General features: G+C 50.6%; 1 protein-coding gene across 4 annotated transcripts in view; it reads right to left on the reverse strand.

Annotated features, from left to right (window-relative positions):
* The window catches only part of DEAF1 (DEAF1 transcription factor), a 119,257-nt gene that overhangs the window by 5,571 nt on the left and 85,982 nt on the right, over nucleotides 1-27,704 (reverse strand). For 2 of the 4 annotated variants that reach the window (XR_012727405.1, XM_075326871.1), the window contains 2 exons: nucleotides 5,148-5,210; nucleotides 1,919-2,008 (listed from right to left, as the gene is read on the reverse strand). Coding sequence is in view for 2 of the 4 variants with exons in the window: in XM_075326871.1 (XP_075182986.1) it covers nucleotides 1,919-2,008; nucleotides 5,148-5,210 (153 nt within the window). In the remaining 2 variants the exon portion in view is untranslated. Of the gene's footprint in view, nucleotides 1-1,918; nucleotides 2,009-5,147; nucleotides 5,214-27,704 lie in introns of all 4 variants that reach the window. The other 2 variants (XR_012727404.1, XM_075326870.1) reach the window with 1 other exon arrangement.

Below are 27,704 nucleotides of genomic sequence, written 5' to 3' on the forward strand. Positions count from 1 at the left end.
GACCGTCCCCTACGCGGGTATTATAAAGGTGTTTTTTTATGTTATAGAGTTCAACCTGGGCTCTTACATACAGTATACTAGAATGCTGTATATAAGAGCTCAGTGGTGGTGGCCGCAGCTTATAAGGGAAAAACCCGGTGACAGGTTCCCATTAAGAAAAATGGTAAAATCGTAATTTTGCTATTTACTTAACCCTCTTATAGAAACACTCACCCTCCACCATATAAGTGCACAAAAAGTGCCATGTGTGATGCCTTTAAATGAATGTTCACATTTTAACACCATATTGTTCTAAAGAGCCAAGTGGTAGGCTCACCCTATTCTCATAGCACCTGGAGCTTCATCATCCATTATACAGGATTACAGAGGGAACATTTTGGCTGCGTGTAACACATACCAGAAGGTTGATTCAGTAACTACCGTATGTTGTGTTCTTCAAGTGAATGGGACATATGTCCAAAACTCAGCATCATGCCTACTTTATGTACAGCTTAACCAATAAGAAAAAAAGGTACAGTGCTAGAAAAAACGGTGGCCCTTAGAGGGAACCTGTCACCAGATTTTGGCCTTCTAAAACTAAAACTAGCACCTTAAGCAGCGCCTGTGCTGTATTATATAAAAGGTGCATGTTACCCCCTGACCCCCCCTGTAGCCTCCCAAAAATACCTTTCTAAAATCTCCCGCCCTGTATGTAAATTGTCCAGTCTGATGGGCGTCCTAATCTACGCCTCCTGTCCTTCCGTTCACTGTTCTCCTGTGCTGATTGACGTGGATGACGCCTCGGTCGCCATCCACCTAGGCGGGCAAAATCTCCATATTCCCAGCTTGCGCAGGCGCACTTTGCTCTGCCCTATTGTGGGCAAAGCCGAAAGCATAGGTGCGCGCGAATCGGCGCGTTCTCTGCGCAGGCACGAGATTTTGTCTGCCGATGTGGATGAAACGGGTGATGTTATCCACAGCGTCGGGCAAAATCTCGAACCTGTGCAGAGCACTCGCCGGTTCGCGCAAGCGCACCTATGTTTTTGGCTCTGTCTGCACTAGGGCAGGGAGAAGTGTGCCTGCGCGAGCTGGGAATATGTCTGTACAGGCAAGAGATTTTGTCCACCTACATGGATGGTGTCCAAGGTGTCATCCACGTCAATCAGCACAGGAAGAGGGCGAAAGGAGGAATAGGAAGCGCAGATCAAGGCCAAAATCTGGCGACAGGTTCCCTTTAAAAATAGCCTCTTACTACGTCAAATGGGTCCAGATGTTGGTTTTATTTTATTCCATAAGTATTCATATTGTTTGTTTTTTTTTAATCCGTCATACGGCTCCAAATTTATGGGCCTTTTTATTTAGTGCTAATATTTGCAGTCTTTATCAAAAGGGCGTGGCACACAGGGTGATTATGCAGAACAGCCTAAAGACACACCCCTGAGGATCCTGTGAGCCAAACCCAATTTGTAATAGCCATAAAAATAATTTGCACTAAATCTCTGGAACTGTATGATGTAAAAAAAAAAAAAAATAAAATAAATAAAAAAGAAAACAAAAAAAAAAAAAAAATAAGGGGAGCAGAAGGAATGAAATACGAGCAAAAACTGGCACTTTCGACCAGATCCGCTTTAAAACAGCTGATCAGCATGGGATCCAATCTATGAATCCACACCGATCTAATAATGATCTATTGGTCTTGCATCAGTGTTAAAGAGAAGAAAAATCTTATTGACGGATTAATGGTCTGCAGATCTGTCAGGTGTCCTTGCCCCATGTGAGGGGTGCACGACGACACCTTGTTCTTGCTTTGGCTGTACTCTATTAGCACATTATACACTTTTCTCATCAGTTGGGCTCTTAGGGGAACGTTCAGGATAAAGCACATCTCACCCGGTCCAGTAACAAGGCTCTTACAGACATACTTGAAAAAACTTCCTACCTTACGCTGGCAGAAGATGGAGCAGTAATTGACTTTGTGGCAGCCGGTGCATTCGTTAAGAGCTTCTCTGCCGCAATTTACACAGGATTGCTGAACAAAGAGCAGAGTAGAGTTAGATACTTAATGTCACCTTGTTAGAAGAATGAATTAGGCACCATTGTAAGAGTAGGACATAAAATATAATGGAATATAAAAGTGTCATGCAGGTAATAAAGTCCGTGATCAGAAAGTGTGGAGCATTAGGCATCATCAACACCAACCTTGGCTTCATGTATGGTTCTTCTCTAACCATAGATGAAAGTCTAAAGCTCACCATACACAATAGAGGAACGTTAACCAAACATGCGATTCCTGGCAGGACCGGAAGACCATCTAATAAGGTGTACTGGTCCTCCCCCAAACAGATGAGCATACACAATAGAGGAACGTTAACCAAACATGCCAATCCTGGCAGCACCAGATGACCATCTAATAAGGTGTACTGGTCCTCCCCCAAACAGATATTGTAGAAGCTAACGATGGGGCTGTTGAAAGCCATCTGCCCAATTATTTTGTTTAACAAATCTATTTTACCTACACATTTCTCACAGCACTTGAGATAATGCATGAATGTGTCAGATACTTCACACATCTATGGAAATGTGTCACATTTGAGAGCAAAAATAATATAGGACTTGGCTTTCTCCAGAAGTAGAAACATCACTCCTTACACCTACACCTGATACAGACCACGCACCCACCCAAACCAGTTCTCCCTGCTTTGCACTAATGAAGGGCAAACTTCCCAAAACATATTTTGGCAAATGGAGTTTCTGGTTTGGTTTCTTAACCCAAGTCACGTGGCATGGCCCTTTAGAGGGACAATAATGATTTCTAGGATTGCTACTTGCAATACTGGTATTTTGTGTTGAAGCAATTAACAAAATGACTAATACCCTTCTTAAAGAGCACTTTCACTTAGTTTATAGGCTTCATACACTGGGAAAGTTATCATTAAAGAAGTTGTCTTCTACTTTAACATCGATAGCTTATCCTTAGGACAGGTCATCAATATCTAAGTGGCTGGGGTCCGACACACAACATTACCGATGATCAGTTGTTCTCTGTGCTGGTGGTGGCAGTAGGCAGCTGAAAATGCTGAATTCCGGAGCTGCGATCGGGGATTGCTCATCCACCTACCATTCAAATCAATAAAAGGCGCATGTCCGGCACCTGGCCACGGCAACTATCAGAAAACGAGGCAGTTCCAGAATTGAGCATTTCTGGCTGCCTGCTGCCGCCACCGGCACGGAGAACAGCTGATTGGGCATATTCCTAAAAGTAGGCCATCAATGTTAAAGTAGCAGCCAACTTCTTTAATGATAAGTTTCCCAGTGTACAAAGCCTAGACACAGGTGCAGATGACTTGAAAAAAAAAAAAATATATTTTTTTTGCAAGTGAGAAAATTGTATGACACACTGAAGGAAAGAATGTTCATATGAACCAAAAAAGGATGAATAGAGGATGCAGCACATGGATGAAAAATAATGTGTTTCTTTACTCATATCCTGGGGAGGACTGGGATAGTGAGCAGCCATTGACTTGGATGGCTAGGTCAGGTGGAGTGGTAGAGTGAAGTGGGGGAAAGATGATGAATTCAGTTTTTTCCATGTTCAGTTTTAGAAACTGAGCAGAGAAGACGGATTAAATAGCTGACAGACATTGTGGTATTTTGGTTAGTAAAGAGCTGATACCAGGGCCAGAGAGGTAGATCTGTGTATCATCAGTATAAAGAGGATACTGAAAGCCATGGGTCTCTATTAGCTGTCCCAGGCCAGAGGTGTAGAAGAAGAATAGCAAGATTCCAAGAACTGTACCTTGGGGGACACCAACAGCTAGGGGATGAGATGAGGAGGTGGTGTGACAAACAGAGACCCAAAGATATGACGATAGGGCCAAGTCTGTGATACCAAGGGATGAGAAAATCTGTAGCAAGAGGGAATGGTCCACACAGTGTCAAATCCAGAGGACAGGAGGAGGACGACAAAGCAGTGTCGCTTGGCTTTATAGTTTAGTAGGTCATTGATGACTTTAGTTAGGGCAGTTTTAGTGGAATGATGCAGTCGGAAGCCAGATCATAACCGGTCAAAGAGGGAGCAGGAGGAGAGATGGGAGAACAGTTCAAGATGGACATGCTGTTCCAGTAGTTTTGAGGCATAGGGGAGAAGGGAGATGGGGCAATAGCTAAGACTAGAGGCTGGGTCAATGCTTTTAGAGGATGGGTGTGATGGAGACATGTGTAAAGCATGAGGGGAAAGATGCCTGTTAGTGATAGATTGAATAGATGGGTTAGGGTTTTGATGAAGACTGCAGTGAGGTTGGGGATTAGGGGGGGATGAGAGTGGGTCAAGTGCACAGGTGGTGAGATGTGATCTGGAGAGAAGAGAGGAGAGCTGGTCTTCTGTCATGGTGGAGAATCTGGTTATGGAAGAGGAAGGCTCGGTAGTTATTGTTGGAAGGGGCTAGGGGGAGTGCTAAAAGATGTCCGTCTGACTGAGGCCAAGTCTTGTTGGACACGAGTGCAGCATACTCTACTAAGTGCTGATGATAGTTTTCTAGTCATCTCATTATTTTCACTCTATTATTTTTCCATGAATCTATGCCATTGTGTACGGAAGAGAATTAATTAAGGAACAGGAAAGAAATATCTAAGAAGATGATAATTATCCTAGAAAGATGAGAATAACACCTCCGCTTCACATCAAAAAGCCGCAATTAGAAAACCAAGAATAATAAATATAACAAGATGCTTTCATTTCAAAGAATACCGCAGCATGAAGACATTGAGGAACGTGAGAGGATGAGCAGACATGTAACATCAGGGAGGAGGAGAGAGTGTGAAGGGAAGGAAATAAAACTCCTTAAAATAGTGGGAGCTAATGAGATGCAGAGCGAGGGAGAGGAGGGAGGTGCGACTCTCCGTGATGGTACATTCATAAATCTGTCACACTTCCAGGGCTTTCTTTTGCGTGAACATACATTATATATATATAGGACACATGAACTCTAAAGATAGAGCTGTGCATTAATATTCAGAAACGTGCGTAATTCTCCAGGAGCGGCACAATTATCACATGTATAGATCAGGCAGATATGACAGAACGGAACCCAAGGGTCCTGTGAAAAATCGCACTCGCAATGTAATAGACTCCACGGATGCCTCTAAATTTAAGGGGAGCAAGTGCTTACCCGAAGTAAAATCTCGTGTTTGCCATCCATGTCCTCTGTCTGTTGGAAAAGATGATGAGAAAACTGCTGGGGAAAAAAAAAAAAAAAGCACAAAAAGAAACAGTTAATAAGATGGATCTGGTGTCGCCAAGGTTTAACTCCTTCCCACCATTCTTCCTTCCTTTCACCCTAGTCTTTTTCTTTAACCAATATTGGAATCAAAAAAGCCTTTTCTTTTTTTGTTCTTTTTTGCAGGACACATTGTAGTTTTGGATGACACCGTTCACGTCTAATCTACTGACGGGGTAAAAAAGATAAATAAAAAATATATGATATGAGATATATATATATATATATATTTTTTTTTATTTTGATTCCAATGTTAGTTAAACAAAAAAAAAAGACTAGGGTGAAAAATAAAAACGTTTTATTACAGCACCGGTGTTTCTAAATCTTTGCTGGTTTTTGCAATCACAAATTCTTTGGTATTATTATCTTCATTTATTTTGCTTGCAATTAAAAAACACAAAAAGGAGAATGAAACAAACATCAAATCATTAATCATTTCACACACAACTCCAAAAATGGGCCAGAGAAAAGTATTGGCACCCTTAGCCTAATACTTGGTTGCACAACCTTTAGCCAAAATAACTGCAAACAACCGCTTCCGGTAACCATCAATGAGTTTCTTACAATGCTCTCCTGGAATTTTAGACCATTCTTCTTTGGCAAACTGCTCCAGGTCCCTGAGATGTGAAGGGTGCCGTCTCCAAACTGCCATTTTGAGATCTCTCCACAGGTGTTCTATGGGATTCAGGTATGGACTCATTGCTGGCCACTTTAGTAGTCTCCAGTGCTTCCTATCAAACCATTTTCTAGTGCTTTTTGATGTGTGTTTTGGGTTATTGTCCTGCTGGAAGACCAATGACCTCTGAGGGAGACCCAGCTTTCTCACACTGGGCTCTACATTATGCTGCAAAATTTGTTGGTAGTCTTCAGACTTCATAATGCCATGCACACGGTCAAGCAGTTCAGTGCCAGAGGCAGCAAAGCAACCCCAAAACATCAGGGAACCACCGCCATGTTTGACTGTAGGGACCGTTTTCTTTTCTTTGAATGCCTCTTTTTTTTTCCTGTAAACTCTATGTTGATGGCTTTTCCCAAAAAGCTCTACTTTTGTCTCATCTGACCAGAGAACATGCTTCCAAAACGTTTTAGGCTTTCTCAGGTAAGTTTTGGCAAACTCCAGCCTGGCTTTTTTTATGTCTCGGGGTAAGAAGTGGGGTCTTCCTGGGTATCCTACCATACAGTTCCTTTTCATTCAGACGCCAACGGATAGTATGGGTTGACACTATTGTACCCTCGGATTGCAGGGCAGTTTGAACTTGTTTGGATGTTAGTCGAGGTTCTTTATCCACCATCCGCACAATCTTACGTTGAAATCTCTCGTCAATTTTTCTTTTCCTTCCACATCTAGGGAGCATAGCCACAGTGCCATGGGCTTTAAGCTTCTTGATGACACTGCGCACCGTAGACACAGGAACTTTCAGGTCTTTGGAGATGGACTTGTAGCCTTGAGATTACTCATGCTTCCTCACAATTTGGATTCTCAAGTCCTCAGACAGTTCTTTGGTCTTCTTTCTTTTCTCCATGCTCAATGTGGTACACACAAGGACACAGGACAGAGGCTGAGGCAGCTTTAATCCATGTCAACTGGCTGCAAGTGTGATTTAGTTATTGCCAACACCTGTTAGGCTGCTTTCACACCTCCGGTTTCTGCAATGCGGCACAATCCGGCACTTTGCAGGAAAATCGCAACAGTTTTTTTTTGCTGCCGGTTGCGTTTTTTCTGCATAGACTTTAATTAGTGCCGCATTGTGCCGCATGGGCTCGCATTCGGTCCGTTTTTTGCCGCATGCGGCAGATTTAGCCGATGCGGCGGCCGGATGGAACGTTGCCTGGCATGTTTTTTCGTGCGGCAAAAAAAAAAAAACGCATCGCGCCGCATTCGGCCGATGCGGCGCATTTTTCAATGCATGCCTATGGCGGCCGGATGCGGCGCGATGCGGCAAAAACCGCATCCGGCCGCCGCATGCGGTTTTTGCCACTGCGCATGCTCAGTAGCATGCCGCAAGCGGCAAAAAACGGACGGGCCGCATGGGAAAAACTTATGCAAAGGATGCGGTGTTTTCACCGCATCCGTTGCATAGCTTGCACAGCCGGATTGAGCCGCAGAGCTCAAGCCGGATGTGTGAAAGCAGCCTTAGGTGCCACAGGTAAGTTACAGGTGCTGTTAATTACACAAATTAGAGAAGCATTACATGATTTTTCAAACAGTGCCAATACTTTTGTCCACCCCCTTTTTTATGTTTGGTGTGGAATTATATCCAATTTGGCTTTATGACATTTTTTTTTTCTTTTTCATTGAAGACAAATTAAATGAAGATAATAATACCAAAGAATTTGTGATTGCAATCATTTTCAGGAAGAAACTGAGTTTTCTCTGACAGAATTTCATGGATGCCAATACTTTTGGCCAGCACTGTAGATATAGATATAGATATATAATAGATAATAGATATATGTCTATTATATATCTATATCTACAGTTAGGTCCAGAAATATTTGGACAGTGACACAAGTTTTGTTATTTTAGCTGTTTACAAAAACATGTTCAGAAATACAATTATATATATAATATGGGCTGAAAGTGCACACTCCCAGCTGCAATATGAGAGTTTTCACATCCAAATCGGAGAAAGGGTTTAGGAATCATAGCTCTGTAATGCATAGCCTCCTCTTTTTCAAGGGACCAAAAGTAATTGGACAAGGGACTCTAAGGGCTGCAATTAACTCTGAAGGCGTCTCCCTCGTTAACCTGTAATCAATGAAGTAGTTAAAAGGTCTGGGGTTGATTACAGGTGTGTGGTTTTGCATTTGGAAGCTGTTGCTGTGACCAGACAACATGCGGTCTAAGGAACTGTCAATTGAGGTGAAGCAGAACATCCTGAGGCTGAAAAAAAAGAAAAAATCCATCAGAGAGATAGCAGACATGCTTGGAGTAGCAAAATCAACAGTCGGGTACATTCTGAGAAAAAAGGAATTGACTGGTGAGCTTGGGAACTCAAAAAGGCCTGGGCGTCCACGGATGACAACAGTGGTGGATGATCGCCGCATACTTTCTTTGGTGAAGAAGAACCCGTTCACAACATCAACTGAAGTCCAGAACACTCTCAGTGAAGTAGGTGTATCTGTCTCTAAGTCAACAGTAAAGAGAAGACTCCATGAAAGTAAATACAAAGGGTTCACATCTAGATGCAAACCATTCATCAATTCCAAAAATAGACAGGCCAGAGTTAAATTTGCTGAAAAACACCTCATGAAGCCAGCTCAGTTCTGGAAAAGTATTCTATGGACAGATGAGACCAAGATCAACCTGTACCAGAATGATGGGAAGAAAAAAGTTTGGAGAAGAAAGGGAACGGCACATGATCCAAGGCACACCACATCCTCTGTAAAACATGGTGGAGGCAACGTGATGGCATGGGCATGCATGGCTTTCAATGGCACTGGGTCACTTGTGTTTATTGATGACATAACAGCAGACAAGAGTAGCCGGATGAATTCTGAAGTGTACCGGGATATACTTTCAGCCCAGATTCAGCCAAATGCCGCAAAGTTGATCGGACGGCGCTTCATAGTACAGATGGACAATGACCCCAAGCATACAGCCAAAGCTACCCAGGAGTTCATGAGTGCAAAAAAGTGGAACCTTCTGCAATGGCCAAGTCAATCACCAGATCTTAACCCAATTGAGCATGCATTTCACTTGCTCAAATCCAGACTTAAGACGAAAAGACCCACAAACAAGCAAGACCTGAAGGCTGCGGCTGTAAAGGCCTGGCAAAGCATTAAGAAGGAGGAAACCCAGCGTTTGGTGATGTCCATGGGTTCCAGACTTAAGGCAGTGATTGCCTCCAAAGGATTCGCAACAAAATATTGAAAATAGATAGATTTTTGTGTACTCACCGTAAAATCTCTTTCTCTGAGTCTTCATTGGGGGACACAGGACCATGGGTTATGCTGCTGTCACTAGGAGGCTGACACTAAGTAAACAAAAAAAGTTAGCTCCTCCCCAGCAGTATAACCCCTGAGCCAGAGGCGGACTCAATCAGTTTAGTGCACAAGCAGTAGGAGGAGAACCAAACAATCCTGGATAAGACAAGGAAAAAACTATAACCAAATAGACGTGCGACCAATGGCCTGGGAATATGGCCACTGAGGCAACAGACAGGTAAAATGTAACCCAAAAAACACAAGCAGGGTGGGTGCTGTGTCCCCCAATGAAGACTCAGAGAAAGAGATTTTACGGTGAGTACACAAAAATCTATCTTTCTCCATCGTTTCATTGGGGGACACAGGACCATGGGATGTCCAAAAGCAGTCCCTGGGTGGGAAGAGAACCATCACCGGAGATCGGTAGGAAACCGCTTCCTCCTGTCGGGCTTGACCCAGACCTACAATTACCTACCTTGTTACAGGTGTGCTACTACCGCCCGCAAAGATAACGGCAAGACAGGCCTCTGCCAAAGCTTGGGTGTGACCTGATAGGAACTAGTAAAGGTATGCCGACTAGACCAGGTGGAGGCCCGGCAGACCTGGGTCCATCAACGTCTGTAGTCCAATCATCCAAGAGACTCCCCTTGGACGGTAGAAAAAACGGCGGAGGTCCGTCTTCCATGCGATAGGCTTCACCTATGACGGAAGGATCCCTGTGGAAATCTTAGCCCTGGGCGCCGGCATGCGCCTCCTGGGACCGGATGAAAAGATGAACTGTCCTGAAAAGTAGGATTTTTGTGTACTCACCGTAAAATCTCTTTCTCTTAGTCTTCATTGGGGGACACAGGACCATGGGTTATGCTGCTGTCACTAGGAGGCTGACACTAAGTAAACAGAAAAAGTTAGCTCCTCCCCAGCAGTATAACCCCTGAGCCGGAGGCGGGCTCAATCAGTTTAGTGCACAAGCAGTAGGAGGAGAGCCAAACAATCCTGGATAAAAACAAGGTAAAAAACTATGACGAACAGTCGTGTGACCAGTGACCTGGGAATGTGGGCACTGGGGAAACAGGCATGTCATATATAACGAAAAACACAAGCAGGGTGGGTGCTGTGTCCCCCAATGAAGACTAAGAGAAAGAGATTTTACGGTGAGTACACAAAAATCCTACTTTCTCTGTCGTTTCATTGGGGGACACAGGACCATGGGACGTCCAAAAGCAGTCCCTGGGTGGGAAGAAAACCATCACCGGAGATAGGAAGGAAGTCGCTTCCCCTTGCCGGGCTGACCCGGACCTACAAGCGCCTACGTTGTTACAGGTGTGCCACTGCCACCCGCAAACCTTGCACCAAGACTGGCCTCTGCCGAAGCTTGAGTGAGAACCTGTTAGAAACTAGCAAAGGTACGCCGACTAGATCGGGTGGTGGACCAGAGGACCTGGTTGACCGACGTCCGGAGCCCAATCGTGCAAGGGTGCCCCTTGCTCGGTAGACCGCGGCGGAAGTCCGACCTTCATGCGATAGTCTTCACATATGGAGGAAAGGATCCATGTGATATTCAGGCCCTTTGCGCCGGCCTATGCTTCTTGGGAAAGGGCGGAAGGATGGACTGACAGTCGGTGTAACCGACAAAAAAAATAGTGTCCTGCCGACACGAAAGACTGAGGGCTCGTACCAGCCCTAGAACGAACTATGCCTCTTTCAGGCTGAGAGGGGAGCCTAGAACCGACAAAAACGAAACCTAAAGACCTCTTCTGGAAGGAAAGCCGAGGTGTCTCGGACAGAAACGAAGGGTTCTGGCTGGAACCCCCCCCTTATCCTGCTGGCGGAGCGGAAAAAGGGGGAGAAAAGACTACGAGAGGGCTGTCCGCCCTGATGCCGTCGATAACAAACAGATGGCCACAAGGAGCCCACCTATCAAAACAGGTGGGAGCAGGGAAAAAAGGGGTACCTTGAGCAAACTCATCACTGGATTATGGTCCCACTTTTCTAGTGAACGATGAAAAACGCCGAGCCAGATGGACGTTTCTCTGAGCGAAGGCCCTGATTGACGGAAAGTGAAAAGTCTCTGAAGATGCGGTCCTCACACCACCGGGGGAGCTCTTTCCACGTGGAAATAAATCTTCGAGGGAACTGGATTCCATGCCCTCCTCAATGTCTGCCATCATCTTGTTCACAGACCTGACCGAGCCAGCACCCGGGATCCACTGGTGAGGCCATGGAACCTGGGACTCCTGAGTCCTGGTAGACTAGAGGGGCCCCGACACGGAAGAATCTGGCGGTCTTGAAGGAGCCACGGGGCATCTGTGAGGAGATGAGTAAGTTATGCGAAGCTATGCTCGCCTGGGCCACTCCCGAGCTATCGCCTGCCTAGGTCCTTCTTGAGAACCCTCGAGAACATGGAACGCAGCGGGAAGATGCACGAGAGCCTGAACAGGCAACACGACCGGGCTTGGGCGTCGTCCTCTAGTCCAGAGCAGGTGGCGTACTCGACGCACCATGGACTTGAGAGTTGGATCGGAAGGCCAAAAAGTCACGACTGTAGGTCTTCCTTCGCCAGAGATCTGGCTGTTGATATCCCTGTTGGAGTCCTTTACCTACGCGAGACCTATCGTACCGCGGAAATCGGCCGCCCAAACGTCCACGCTCGGGATGTGCTGCCGAGATTAGCGAATGAAAGAGCCCGTCCCAGAGCAAGAACCTCTTGGCCTCTTCACTTGCCATGAAGCTCTTTGCGTCTTCCTGGTGGAAGATGCGCATCACTGCTGTGGCATGGTCCGACTGGAACCTGACTGGACAATACAACCCAGAGAAGAAATTGTAACCGGGCTAACCGAATGGCTCCGAGTCCGGAATGCTGAAGGGGAGACGACACTCTAGGGGTGTCCCTCGGGACCGTGCCGAGGAATGGTGTGGTAGCATACTCTAGTACGGGAGACTGGTGACGGTTGATAACAAGCTCCAGAGGAGGAAAGGGAATCTTCCCAGGGATGATTGGGAAGATTGGTCATCTAGGAGGAAATTGGCCGGTCACCCTCGAAGACGGAGCCTTCCTGTCCCCGCTCTTCAGTGTGTTCCGTTGGAGAGTCCGGGATGAAATCTGGTATGTGCACCATCGCTAACACCGCCACAGGCTGTCGAGGACTCGCATAGCAAAAAACCGAAGGGAAAAAACGGAAGCGGGAGGCAAAGAGCCGCAGGACCCTATGCCAGGAGGGAAACTGCTCCTGCGTGAGGAGTAGCAACCCTTGAACGGCTCGAATACCGTGCCTGAGGAGTGATGGACCGGGCCGGGTCTGGGAGGACTCCTTCCTGTAGCTCAGCTACCCTAGTAGCGAAAAGTGATGATGATGGTCTAAACCTCAAGGCGAGGGTACTTGAAGGGAGACTCTGGGTCTCCCGGTCGTTCCTGGGCAGAGAGAGCCTGGGGATGCGTAGGGATCGTGATCCCTGCAAGCACTCTTAGAAAGCTGGGACGGTCCGCAGCCACGCAAAGCGGAGATGGCTGTTGTAGGGATAAAGGTTCCCTGACGAACCTAACGTGAGGGAACGAGTCCTGGTGCATCAGAGCCGATGCCGGGAAAGGGATGTACCCTTCCCTTACGTAGCCAGTCTACCCTGACGTAGCCTAGGAGATAAACTGGACTCGCCTATCTCCGAAAGGGCGATCCCGAGAGCCGGAAAGGAAGTCAGCGACTTCCTAGATGTCGAATCTGCGTTCCTGATCCCGAGTCAGAGCTCTCGACGGGTAGGTACCCTGATGTTAGAGGCTCAGGCCGTGTAGCGGGGAGACACCAGATTTTGTAAAGAGAGGGTACTCACAGAAGCTGATAACCAGTCCTGGATCGGCATAGGTGGAGCGCGGACCTCTGCGTAGAGTGACCGTGGAGGCCCTGCGGAGCGTCACGATAGGGACGAGAAGCCAGGAGGAACCCAGGCGGGTGAAGTACAGGGTAGCGTGCCCCTTCATCACGGAGCCCTCTCCGAGAAGGGGTAAGACAATATAAGGGACTTACCGCTGGTAAAAATTGTGTCCGAGGAATATCCGTGCTCACGCAGTCACACGGCGAACTGGATGTCCACTGAAAACCCGCAGGGGCCCGCACCTTCCTGTCTGCAAGGTGCCATGCCCCCTCTCTCCAGAGCCCTCTGGGGGAATGATAATGACAATAACACGACTTACCGCAGGTAAACGCCGTGTCTGGTTGTTGTCTGTGATCACTCAGCGACTCCAGTGTGGCCTGCCCATTCTCACCGAGACCCCTTTTTGTAGAAGGGAATAAAGACGATGACTAGACTTACCGCTGGTAAACGTCGTGTATGGCAGTTGACTGTGAGCACGCGGTAACTCAGCAAGCTCTGGATGTCGTCTGAGCAGGGTCCGCTCCAAATGACTTAAGGGGGACCTGCGTGCATGGAGATAAGGGGGCTGTCCGTAGCCTTACGGCCTGACTCACCAATTCCAGCAGGCCTTTAGACATGCGCCAAAACATCCAGGTCCTGCTCGGAGTCCAGCAGAGGTGGAAAGCCTGGGCCATCACCCGAGAGGTCGGAAGACTGCCGGAGAAAAAGCAGTCTGGACCTGGGGAATAAGGTGGAAAACAGGGGGGCCACAAAAGACGAGACCTGTCGGGTCCGCTTCTAGCATAGGAAAGGTCCCTGGTACGAGACTCACCTCCCCAAGGGGATTGCGCTAGACCTATGGAAGGTATAACCGAGTATTGGCCGGGGACGCAGGGCATGCGCGCGAAGCCGAGGGCCGGCGGCGAGGGGATCTATGACCTGAGACAGGGCATTAACCCGCCGGAGGGGACTAAACTAAAAACTCGAGCTGGGAGCGCGATATAAAAAAGGTGAAGCAAAACAAGTGCCCGAAAGTACTGTAGGAGTTAAGGTGCAAAAAACTCATGTATGTAAAATTTTTAATAAAAATCGACCTAAAATAAAAAATATCCACTAAGAAAAGTGTGTTTTAGCCTCTCCCCCGGAAAAATAAGGTGACGCTGAGGCCTCAGTAAACCCAGACTAGTAGTCTGGAATAAAATTCCCATTCTCTTTTTTTTTTTTTTTTTTTTTTTCTTTCTCTCTTTATTTAAAATGGACGCTGTGAGCGGGAAAAAAATATCCCCCACCCCCCAAGTGATGCCTGGAGCACGGCCGAGGGCGGGAACGGAGAGGCCGGCGTCCAATAGCGCCGTGCGGGAGGCGGGCCTGGGGACGCCGAGGACAGGGCCGAAGCCGGGGGCTAAATTTTGGAGGTGCCGGGGCGGACAGAGGCCGCGCCGGCGGACCCGGCCGCAGCGGCGGCGGAGAGGATCCTCGGCGCGCTGTGCGGGATGCGGCCTGGGCACGCCGAGGACGGGGCCCAAGCAGAGGCACCGTCGCGGGCAGAGGCCGCGCCGGCGGACCCGGCCGCAGGCGGCGGCGGGGAGGATCCTCGGCGCGCCGTGCGGGATGCGGCCTGGGCACGCCGAGGACGGGGCCCAAGCAGAGGGACCGTCGCGGGCAGAGGCCGCGCCGGCGGACCCGACCGCAGGCGGCGGCGGAGAGGATCCTCGGCGCGCCGTGCGGGATGCGGCCTGGGCACGCCGAGGACGGGGCCTGGGGGACCGAGGACAGTGGCCGAGCGGAGGTGCCATGCGGACAGATGCAGCGCCGGCGGAGCCAACCTCAGGAGGCGCTGTTAAAAGGTACAGGGGCAGCGCCGGCGGACCCGGCCGCAAGCGGCGGCGGCGCAGCAGCGATGCGGGGCCGCCCGACCTCGGATCCGGCAGGGAGCTCCACGGACGCAGCGGGGGAGTCCGGCGAGTAGGCCCAGACCGGGGCCTCAATTTCTGCAGCCGTCCGAGGGGGGGAAAAGGTAGGGGTCCTACCTGATCCGCGGCGCGCTGTCCAGTGTGCAGGCTGAGACTCTGCACATGCTCCTGTGTGCTCCGCTCAGCGAAGGAATGGCTGCGGGCACCTGGAAGCAGGCTGAAGAAGGCGGGAAGTTGAACGCCATTGGGGTGGAAGCCCCTAAATGTAGCAGCGTTGCGGGCCCCATCCAAAAACTCCAGATGCGCTGCGGAGGTCCAGTCCCTGCTGTATGCCCCTTGCGACCCTTTGGGGTGGTACCGCAGGGTGAATAGGGGTGCCCAGGAAAATTCAGCCCCGCGTGCCAACCGGGGAGTGGTACCGTGGAATTGGACGGGGGAGAGGGCCCGACAACTCAAGCCTCTGCGACCTAGGGGAGCGGTACCCACACGGGCTGCGAGAGCTGAGGTAGAGAAAAGATACCTGCAGAAAAAGAAAATTACCACAGATGAGAGCGACGAGCGTCGCCGAGAAAAAATGAAAAAAATAACGCAAAAAATCAAGTGGCTGAAGGGGGCCCAGACGGCCCACATCAGCCTCCTACGACACTAAGCAAAAAACTGATTGAGCCCGCCTCCGGCTCAGGGGTTATACTGCTGGGGAGGAGCTAACTTTTTCTGTTTACTTAGTGTCAGCCTCCTAGTGACAGCAGCATAACCCATGGTCCTGTGTCCCCCAATGAAACGACAGAGAAAGATGAACTGACTGTCGGAGTAAACCGAAAAGTGCGGTCCTGAGGGCACAACCTACTGGGGGCTCGTACCAGTTCAGGAACGAACTAGGCCCTTTTCAGGCTGAGAGAAGGTACTAGAACCGAACCCGAAAACCCAAACTCCTTATCTGGAAGGAAGGCGGGCTGCCTCGGACCGAAGGGAGGGTAGTGGCCGGAGCACCCCCCTTGCCCTGCTGGAGGACCTGGAAAAAAAGGGGGGAACAAAGGCAACAAGAGAGAGCTGTCCGCCCTGATGCCCCTTGAAAACAAGGAGACGGCCACGAGGAGCTCACCTATCCAAACAGGTGGGAGTAAGAAGCCCTCGGAAAAGCTCAAACCGAGAGCCGTGAGGTGAACCCATCGCTAGATTAAGGTCCCACGTTACTAGTGGACGGCGATGCCGCCGAGCCAGATGGACGCTTCTCTGCGTGAAACACCTTGGTCGTGGGACGAGAAGTGATAAGCCTCTGAACTGAAATGACCGCGTCGACACCAGGCCCCTAGAGGGACGCGCTAGAAAGCCGCATCCAGATCTGACTGTCAGCATGGCAGTAGTGCAGGAAAGGAGAGAGAGAGAGAGAGGAAAGAAGATGTGCTCTTTACACCCCGGAGGAACTCCACACGTGTGGTAATACATTTTTGAGGGAACCGGCTCCCCGGTCTCCAACATTGTCTGCATCCTTCTTGCCAACCGGCCTGTGCGAGCAAGAACCCGGGATCCGCTCTTAAGGTCGGGAAACTTAGGGCTTCTAAGTCCTGGTGGCAGAGAGGGCTCGACACGGAAGAACTGGACGGTCTGGAAGCGCCACAGGGCCTCTGCGAGTGGATTGAGTGACTTCTGTGAACTATGCTCGCCTGGGCCCCTCCATAGCCACCCTCTGCCTTGGTCCATCTTGAGAAAGCTCGAGATCATGGGAAGCCGTGGGCAGATGCCCAAGAAAATGAATAAATGAACCGGCCTAACAGCCGGGCGAGGGCGTCGTCACCTAGCGCAGAGAAGGGGGCACCCTAGACGCGCCGTTGACTATAAAGCTGGATCGGGGGGCCAATAGGACCACGACTGGAGGTCTTCCTTCGTCGTAGATCTGGCTGGAGACTTCCCTGTTGAGGAGCCATTCTGCCTAGGCGAGGCCCCTCCTGCTGAGAAAAAACGGCCGTCCAAACGTCCACGTTAGGGATGTGTACTGCCGAGATTAGAGAGCGCGAGATCCGGCCCAGAGCAAGATCTTCTTGACCTCTTCCTTTTTCATGACACTTCCTACGCCTCCCTGGTGGATGATGCACGCCACCGCTATGGCATGGTCCGACTGGAACCTGACCGGAACAACCTCGCCCCAGTGAAGAAAACGTAACCGGTCTAACCGGATGGATCTGAAATCCTGGAATGCTGAAGGGGAGACCACACATAAGGGGTGTTCCTCGGGACCGTGCTGTGGAAAGGTGGACAAGCCCACCCTAGCATTGGAGACTGGTAATGGCTGATGCTATTCTCCAGAGGAGACGGAGAGGGGATCTTCCCAGGGACCGGATACGAAGGCTGGTCCACTAGGAAGGGAAGGGCGGATCCCCGGGGCAGACGGAAGCTACTTATCTCCGTTCTTCAGTGGGGACCTCTGGAAGGGCAAGGATGAAAACCGGTAAGTGTACCGCCGCTATCACCTCCCCCAGCCGCTGCGGACTCGCCTACCGAACCCGACTTGGTGCGGGGAAGGAAAACTACTCCTGCGTGAAGAGTAACTTCCCTTGGGCGGTCTCGAAAAACATGCCCAAGGGGATGATCTACAGGGCCGGGGTCTGAAAGGACTCCAACCGGTGGAGCAGCTGCCCTAGTAGCGAGAAATGACGACGAGAGATAGAGGCGCCCTGACGGTTGCGGCTCGAACGGACTGGAGCCGAGCGGTGAAGGCGACGATCCTGAGCGTCTGGGCCGATGCTGGGAAGAGATGTGCTCTTCCCTCACGTAGCCTAGGGGAGAGATGTACACTTCCCTCACGTAGTCTAGGGGATCCACTGGACTAACCTATCTCCGAAGGGACGGTCACCTAAAGGCGGAAGGAAGGTCAGCGACCCCTTAGATGTCGCCTCCGCGATCCAGCTCCTGAGTCAGAGGCCTCGACGGGTGGTCACACTGCTGCTATAGGCTCAGGCCGTGAAGCTGGAAAAGCGCCAGGGCTATGATGAGAAGGTACTTACCGAAGATGTCAACCAGTTCTGATCGGCAGAGATGGAATGTAGTCCTCTGCGTAGGGAGTCCGTGGAGTCCCTGAGAGACGTCACCTTAGGGATGATAAGCCAAGAGGCAACCTGGCGGACCGATCGCAGGGGGGCATGCCCCTTCTCTCCGGAGCCCCTTGGAGAATGAATAAAGACAATAACAAGACTTACCGCTGGTAACGTCCAGTCTGGATGTTGTCTGTGAAGGAGCAATAGCTCTGCAAACTATTGGATGTCCACTGAAAACATCATGGGTCCACTAGAAAAGTCTTAAAGGAGACTTGTGTGCTCAGAGAGGAGAAGAGAAACTATCCGTGGCCTTATGGTCTGACTCACCGTTTCTTCCAGGCTATTCGTCATGCGCCGAACCTCGGCGCTTGCTCGGAAACCAGCAGAGGTGGTACGTCTGGGTCATCACCAGAGAGGTCGGAAGGCTTCTGGTCGAGCGGGAGCTTTGGACCTGGGAATGAAGGAAAAACCAGGGGGAGGCGCCGAAGGCGAGACCTGGCGGGTACGCTTCGAGCAGCGGGTGAGGTCCCTGGTATGGGACTCACCTCCCCCGGTGCGTGCACGTAGAGAAGGACTGTCCATACCTTTAAGGCTTGACTCACCATCCTTACCCGGCTATTAGCCATGCGCCAAACATCCAGGTCCTCCTGCTCGAAGTCCAGCAGAGGTGGAAACGCCTGGGCCATCCCCGAGAGGTCGAAAGGCTACCAGAGGATAGGCAGTCTGGACCTGGGGATTAAGGTGAACCTTGGGGGTGCAGAAGACGAGACCTGGCGGGTCCGCCTTGGGCAGAGGAAAAGGTCCCTAGTACGGGACTCAACTCCCCGGGGGGAATGCGCCAGTCTTGCGGATGGTACGGCAGAGCGACGGCCGGGGACGCAGCGCATGCGCACCCACCCGAGGGACGTCAGCACGGGGATGCAGGGCCTGAGACAGGGCGCCAACCCGCCTGCAGGTGCGGGATACAGGTGCGTGCAGTGCCAGGGCCCGCGGAAGCTGTAAGCACTAATGTGACAACGTTCGGGGTAATTCACAACTGAGAGAACAGCCCTAAACCAACTGTACCTCTTATGCAAACCAAGAACCCGAATAAGTGCTCGTAAGAGTTAATATATATATATATATATATATATATATATATGTCTACATGTACATATTGAAATAAACTGAGCCCATGATAAAAGAAACAGAAACAACCACTATCGTTCAAAGAACGTGGCTAATGTTGGGTACTTTTCCCCCATATGAGGGTTGCTATAATCAGTCTTTTTTTCTTTTTTTTTTTTTTTAAAATGGATGCTGAGGAGGCTGGAGGGGGGGGGCCGAGGAGAGCGGGAAAAAATCTCCACCGCCCCCCCCTGTGATGCCTGGTGCTGGGAGGAGGGTGGAGACCGAGGACGCCGGGGACAGGGCCGAAGCCGGGGCCTAAATTTTGAAGCTGCCGGAGCATGGAAGGTACCGGCCGGCTGTCCTGCCAGCGAACGGTGGCTGCGGCGCAGCTGCGAAGACCGGATGTCGGCAGCGCGTGCGCTCTGTCGCCCGATGCGGCCCGGGGCGTCCGGTGACTAGGCCCAGGCCGGAGCCTAGATTAGAAGCAGCCGGCGCAGGGAAAGGTAGAGACCGGCGGTTCTACCTGCGGGAGCGGCGGCGCGGCAGCGACGTCCGGGCACCGGCAGTCTGCATGTGTGGATTCCAGCGCCGGATGGGGACGTGGCCGGGGCGCCCGGTGAGTAGGCCCGGACCGGGGCCTATATTTTGTAACCGCCCGGGGGAAGGTAGGAGGGGGTGTCCTACCTGGTCGGCGGCGTAGCCTCTGCCAGTGTGCAGGCGTGGGGCTCTGCACCTGTGTCCGTGTGCTCCGCACACCGGAGAACTGGCTGCGGGCCGCAGGAGAAGAATGAGGCAGGCAGGCAGGCAGGGAGGTGGACGCCGGTGGGGGTAGGGAGCCCCCTGTAGTGAAGCAGCGCTGCGGGCCCCATCATCATCCAGACGCGCTGCGAGGTCCAGTCCCTACTGTATGCCCCTTGCACCCTTTGGGGTGATACCGCAGGGTGAATAGGAGGTGCCCAGGAAGGATTAGCCCCACGTGCCAACCCGGGAGTAGTACCGTGGAATTGGACGGGGGAGAGGGCCCGACGACTCAAGCTTCTGCGACCCAGGGGAGTGGTACCCACACGGGCTGCGAGAGCTGAGGTAGAGAAACGATACCTGCAGAAAAAGAGAATTCCAACAGATGAGAGCGATGAGCGTCGCCGAGAAAAAAATGAAAAAATATACGCAAAAAATCAAGTGGCTGAAGGGGGCCCAGTCGGCCCACATCAGCCTCCTACGACACTAAGCAAAAAACTGATTGAGTCCGCCTCTGGCTCAGGGGTTATACTGCTGGGGAGGAGCTAACTTTTTCTGTTTACTTAGTGTCAGCCTCCTAGTGACAGCAGCATAACCCATGGTCCTGTGTCCCCCAATGAAACGATGGAGAAAAAAATATATTTTGTTTGGGTTTGGTTTATTTGTCCAATTACTTTTGACCTCCTAAAATGTGGAGTGTTTGTAAAGAAATGTGTACAATTCCTACAATTTCGATCAGATATTTTTGTTCAAACCTTCAAATTAAACGTTACAATCTGCACTTGAATTCTGTTGTAGAGGTTTCATTTCAAATCCAATGTGGTGGCATGCAGAGCCCAACTCGCGAAAATTGTGTCACTGTCCAAATATTTCTGGACCTAACTGTATATATCTATTATTTACCTATATCTATATATCTATTATATATCTAGGAAAATCCAGCATAGACTTGGAAACACTACTGCTGTAATAAAACTTTTTCTTTCTTTGTGATATCAATAAAAGTAAACACGACCCACAAGGCTCAGGAACAACAATGTATGGTTAGCAGGAGATATTGCAGATGGGACTACGCGTTTTGGCGGCCTTCTCCGCCTTCTCCACGGTCCTAACCTAGGACGCAAAACAGTATAAAGACATTACAGCATGGGATCGCAAATAATTCTCAGAAGTGAAACATTTTTCAAAAACAGGAAGGGAACTGCTTTACCTCACAAAAAGAATCAGCTACTGTATGATCCCTTGCTGTAATGTGTTTATACTTTTTGAACTTCCTCCCCGGCCCAGGCATTGTGGTATGATCAGACAAAGTCCCTCTACGGTCAGACACAGCCATTACACAGTACATAGCAGGGACACAATTATAACTATCTCAGCACAGGAACTTTTTTTTTTTTAAAAAACTTCAAATTGTGGAAATTATTATTATTCCAAGATCTACTGATTAAAATCAACTTTAAAATTAACTTTGTTGTGGGAAATCCCCTTTAAGGGCTTGTCTTTTGGATACATGCATCTTTTTATTCCTTTTTTTGGGAGGGGGCGGCAACTCTGACATTTTTATTTATTTATTTTTTGTGGCAATTTTAGCATTTTTATTTATTGTATTTTTTTTTATAACATTCAGCAAATAGGATAAATAATTGGATATTTTTAAAGATTTGTGACAGCATATACCTAATGTTTCATTTATAAAGAAGGGAATTTTGTTTACTTACCGTAAATTCCTTTTCTTCTAGCTCCTATTGGGAGACCCAGACAATTGACAATTGGGTGTATAGCTTCTGCCTCCGGAGGCCACACAAAGTATTACACTTTAAAAAGTGTAACCCCTCCCCTCTGCCTATACACCCTCCCGTGCATCACGGGCTCCTCAGTTTTGGTGCAAAAGCAGGAAGGAGGAAACTTATAAATTGGTCTAAGGTAAATTCAATCCGAAGGATGTTCGGAGAACTGAAACCATGAACCAAAAGAACAATTCAACATGAACAACATGTGTACACAAAAGAACAACAGCCTGAAGGGAACAGGGGCGGGTGCTGGGTCTCCCAATAGGAGCTAGAAGAAAAGGAATTTACGGTAAGTAAACAAATTTCCCTTCTTTGTCGCTCCATTGGGAGACCCAGACAATTGGGACGTCCAAAAGCAGTCCCTGGTGGGTAAAAGAATACCTCGATAAAAAGAGCCGAAAAACGGCCCTCTCTTACAGGTGGGCGACCGCCGCCTGAAGGACTCGCCTACCTAGGCTGGCATCTGCCGAAGCATAGGCATGCACCTGATAGTGTTTCGTGAAAGTGTGCAGACTCGACCAGGTAGCCGCCTGACACACCTGCTGAGCCGTAGCCTGGTGCCGCAATGCCCAGGATGCACCCACGGCTCTGGTAGAATGGGCCTTCAGCCCTGAAGGAATCGGAAGCCCAGAAGAACGGTAGGCTTCAAGAATCGGTTCCTTGATCCACCGAGCCAAGGTTGACTTGGAAGCCTGCGACCCCTTACGCTGGCCAGCGACAAGGACAAAGAGCGCATCCGAACGGCGCAGGGGCGCCGTGCGAGAAATGTAGAGCCGGAGTGCTCTCACGAGATCTAACAAGTGCAAATCCTTTTCACATTGGTGAACTGGATGAGGGCAAAAGGAAGGTAAGGAGATATCCTGATTGAGATGAAAAGGGGATACCACCTTAGGGAGAAATTCCGGGACCGGACGCAGAACCACCTTATCCTGGTGAAACACCAGGAAGGGGGCTTTGCATGACAGCGCTGCTAGCTCAGACACTCTCCGAAGTGATGTGACTGCCACTAGGAAGGCCACCTTCTGCGAAAGGCGTGATAGAGAGACATCCCGCATCGGCTCGAAAGGTGGTTTCTGAAGAGCCGTTAGCACCTTGTTAAGATCCCAGGGTTCCAGCGGACGCTTGTAAGGTGGGACTATGTGGCAAACTCCCTGCAGGAACGTGCGGACCTGCGGAAGCCTGGCTAGACGCTTTTGAAAAAACACGGAAAGCGCCGATACTTGTCCCTTGAGAGAGCCGAGAGACAAACCCTTATCCATTCCGGATTGAAGGAAAGAAAGAAAAGTGGGTAAGGCAAACGTCCAGGGGGTAAAACCCCGATCAGAGCACCAGGATAAGAAGATCCTCCAAGCCCTGTGATAGATCTTGGCGGACGTTGGTTTCCTGGCTTGTCTCATAGTGGCAATGACATCTTGAGATAACCCTGAGGACGCTAGGAGCCAGGACTCAATGGCCACACAGTCAGGTTGAGGGCCGCAGAATTCAGATGGAAAAATGGCCCTTGAGACAGCAAGTCTGGTCGGTCTGGGAGTGCCCACGGTTGACCCACCGTGAGGTGCCACAGATCCGGGTACCACGACCTCCTCGGCCAGTCTGGAGCGACGAGAATGGCGCGGCGGCAGTCGGACCTGATCTTGCGCAACACTCTGGGCAGCAGTGCCAGAGGAGGAAATACATAAGGCAGTCGAAACTGCGACCAATCCTGAACTAATGCGTCCGCCGCCAGAGCTCTGTGATCTTGAGACCGTGCCATGAATGCCGGGACTTTGTTGTGCCGAGACATGAGGTCGACGTCCGGCGTTCCCCAGCGGCAACAGATCTCTTGAAACACGTCCGGGTGAAGAGACCATTCCCTTGCGTCCATGCCCTGGCGACTGAGAAAGTCTGCTTCCCAGTTTAATATGCCCGGGATGTGAACTGCGGAGATGGTGGAGGCTGTGGCTTCCGCCCACAGCAGAATTCGCCGAACTTCTTGGAAGGCCTGACGACTGCGTGTGCCGCCCTGGTGGTTGATGTACGCGACCGCCGTGGCGTTGTCCGACTGTATGCGGATCTGTCTGCCCTCCAGCCACAAATGGAACGCCTTTAGGGCTAGATACACTGCCCTTATCTCCAGAACATTGATCTGAAGGGAGGACTCTGTCGGAGTCCAGGTTCCCTGAGCCCTGTGGTGGAGGAAGACCGCTCCCCACCCTGACAGACTCGCGTCCGTCGTGACCACAGCCCAGGATGGGGGCAGGAATGATTTTCCCTTCGACAAGGAAGTGGGAAGAAGCCACCACTGAAGAGAGGTTTTGGCTGCCAGTGAAAGAGAGACGTTCCTGTCTAGGGACGTCGACCTCCTGTCCCATTTGCGGAGAATGTCCCATTGAAGTGGACGCAGATGAAACTGCGCAAAGGGAACTGCCTCCATTGCTGCCACCATCTTCCCTAGGAAGTGCATGAGGCGCCTCAATGGGTGTGACTGGGTCCGAAGGAGAGAGTGCACCCCTGTCTGCAGCGAACGCTGTTTGTCCAGCGGTAGCTTGACTATCGCTGAGAGAGTATGAAACTCCATCCCGAGGTAAGTCAGTGATTGTGTCGGTGTCAATTTTGACTTTGGGAAATTGATGATCCACCCGAACCTCTGGAGAGTCTCCAGAGCAATGGTCAGGCTGTGTTGACATGCCACCCGGGAGGGTGCCTTGACTAGGAGATCGTCTAAGTAAGGGATCACCGAGTGGCCCTGAGAGTGTAGGACCGCCACCACGGATGCCATGATCTTGGTGAAGACCCGTGGGGCTGTCGCCAGGCCGAAAGGCAGTGCCACAAACTGAAGGTGTTCGTCCCCGATGGCGAAACGCAGGAAGCGTTGATGCTCTGGTGCAATCGGCACATGGAGATAAGCATCCCTGATGTCGATTGAGGCTAGGAAGTCTCCTTGGGACATCGAGGCGATGACAGAACGGAGAGATTCCATCCGGAACCGTCTGGTCCTCACGTGTCTGTTGAGCAGTTTGAGGTCCAGAACGGGGCGGAATGATCCGTCCTTTTTTGGCACCACGAACAAGTTGGAGTAAAAACCGCGACCACGTTCTTGAATGGGAACGGGAATCACAACTCCTTCTGCCTTCAGAGTGTTCACCGCCTGAAAAAGTGCATCGGCTCGCTCGGGGGGCGGAGATGTTCTGAAGAAACGAGTCGGAGGACGAGAACTGAGCTCTATCCTGTAACCGTGCGACAGAATGTCTCTCACCCATCGGTCTTGGACATGTGGCCACCAGGCGTCGCAAAAGCGGGAGAGCCTGCCACCGACCGAGGATGCGGTTTGGGGAGGCCGAAAGTCATGAGGAGGCCGCCTTGGAGGCGGTTCCTCCGGCGGTCTTTGGAGGACGTGACTTAGACCGCCATGCAGAAGAGTTCCTCTTGCCCTTCTCTGACCTGTTGGACGTGGAGGATTGGGACCTGGCTGAGGGCCGAAAGGACCGAAACCTCGATTGAATTTTTCGTTGCTGAGGTCTGTTTGGTTTGGACTGGGGTAAGGACGAGTCCTTTCCCTTGGATTGTTTAATAATTTCATCCAATCGCTCGCCAAACAAACGGTCGCCAGAAAATGGCAAACCGGTTAAGAACTTCTTGGAAGCAGAGTCTGCCTTCCATTCGCGTAGCCACATGGCCCTGCGGACTGCCACCGAATTGGCGGACGCTACCGCTGTACGGCTCGCTGAGTCCAGGACGGCGTTCATGGCGTAGGACGAAAAGGCCGATGCCTGAGAAGTCAAAGACACAACTTGCGGAGCAGAGGTACGTGTGACTGCATTAATCTCAGACAGACAAGCTGAGATAGCTTGGAGTGCCCACACGGCTGCAAAGGCCGGAGCAAAAGACGCGCCTATGGCTTCATAGATGGATTTCATCAGGAGCTCTATTTGCCTGTCAGTGGCATCCTTGAGCGATGAACCATCTGCCACTGATACTACGGATCTAGCCGCCAGTCTAGAGACTGGAGGATCCACCTTGGGACACTGAGCCCAACCCTTAACTACGTCAGGGGGGAAGGGGTAACGTGTGTCATTAAGGCGCTTAGTAAAGCGCTTGTCCGGAAATGCTCTGTGCTTCTGGACAGCATCTCTGAAGTTAGAGTGATCGAAAAACGCACTCCGTGTACGTTTGGGAAACCTAAACTGGTGTTTCTCCTGCTGTGAAGCCGACTCCTCTATAGGTGGAGTTGGGGGAGAAAGATCTAGCACCTGGTTGATGGACGCTATAAGGTCATTTACTATGGCGTCCCCTTCAGGTGTATCAAGATTGAGAGCAACGTCAGGATCAGAGCCCTGAGCTGCGACCTCCGCCTCATCCTCCAGAGAGTCCTCATGCTGCGACCCCGAACAGCGTGATGAAGCCGGGGAAGGTTCCCAGCGAGCCCGCTTAGCCGGTCTGGGACTGCGGTCCGTGTCGGAGTCTTCCCCGTGGGACCTAGGTGTCACCCCAGGAGCACTCTGCTCCACCGACCGAGAGGGGCCTGGGGGCGATGAACTCACAGTGCCCGGGGCCTGTGTGACCGATCTGGACTGCAAGGCTTCTAGTATCTTAGCAGACCATCTGTCCATAGACTGAGCCATGGATTGTGAAAGCGACTCAGAGAGTTTCTCAGCCAAAACTGCAAACTCTGTCCCTGCCACCTGGACAGTGGAAGCCGGCGGTTCTACCTGAGCCGAGGGTCCCACCAGTGCCCGAGGCTCCGGCTGAGTGAGTGCCACAGGGGCCGAGCATTGCACACAGTGAGGGTAGGTGGAACCTGCAGGTAACATAGCCGCACAAGAGGTACAGGTTGCAAAATAAGCCTGTGCCTTGGCACCCTTGCTCTTTGCGGACGACATGCTGTAGTCTCCTCTGAGAGTGATCACTGAGGGTATATAGCCAAAAGCAAAACAATGCGGCCGAACAGAGAAAATGTATACAAATATATAATAATATATATATATATATATATATATATATATATATATATATATATATATATATATATATATATATATATATATATATATATATATATATATATATATATACATATATATACATATACACACTTCGGCACCCAAGGGGGGCCAGCACCGGGTAACCGGTGTGGCTTACCGACCGCCCAAAGCGGTTGTGTGTCCACCAGATTCCCTGCCTGGGCCTCCCAGAGCTGTAGAGCTCGTTCTGAAATCCTCCACCGGCAGAAGTGATTGTAAATATGGCTGCCAGAGTTCTCAGGGGAGGAGGGAGCCGTGGGCGTGACTAATAAAGTGTGGGAATCTGGTGCCCCACAGTGCTCAGTGAGGGGGGAGGAGAACACCTAAGTATGCTCCAGCCCTCACTGCCGACGTCCAGTCGACCGTCCCGCCCTTACCCCTGACTGGCAGGCCCGGGGGCGGGAGTTATGGTACTAGGCCGCAGAAGCCGGGGACTAAATTTAATAACGCGGCCGGCAAACAGGCGCGGTCGGCGCGGTAGTCCCGGTCGTCACAAAAAAACAGCAGCCGCTGCAGCGTCTGTAACACAGGCGCTCCATGCACCGTCCCCAAGGGGACACAGAGTACCTTATAGATGCAGGGCCTGTCCCTGATGATACTCAGTCTCCTGTCCGTCAGATTCCCCCAGGGGCTGCGGAGGGAGCCCGGTCCCAGTGAATGGTGACCGGTTAGGATCCCACTTCTCCCAGAGCCTCTAAGGGATGGGGAAGGAAAAACGGCATGTGGCTCCAGCCTTTGTACCCGCAATGGGTACCTCAACCTTAACAGCACCGCCGACTTAGTGGGGTGAGAAGGGAGCATGCCGGGGGCCCTGTTAGGGCCCTCTTTTCTTCCATCCGATACAATCAGCAGCTGCTGCTGACTAAAATGGGAGCTTGAGTGAATGTGTGCCTCCTTCAACACAAAGCATAAAACTGAGGAGCCCGTGATGCACGGGAGGGTGTATAGGCAGAGGGGAGGGGTTACACTTTTTAAAGTGTAATACTTTGTGTGGCCTCCGGAGGCAGAAGCTATACACCAAATTGTCAATTGTCTGGGTCTCCCAATGGAGCGACAAAGAAATTTACATTTTATTAATATACATTAAAAAAAAATC

This window comes from Anomaloglossus baeobatrachus, chromosome 10 (assembly GCF_048569485.1).
Source record: "Anomaloglossus baeobatrachus isolate aAnoBae1 chromosome 10, aAnoBae1.hap1, whole genome shotgun sequence".
Taxonomy (NCBI): domain Eukaryota; kingdom Metazoa; phylum Chordata; class Amphibia; order Anura; family Aromobatidae; genus Anomaloglossus; species Anomaloglossus baeobatrachus.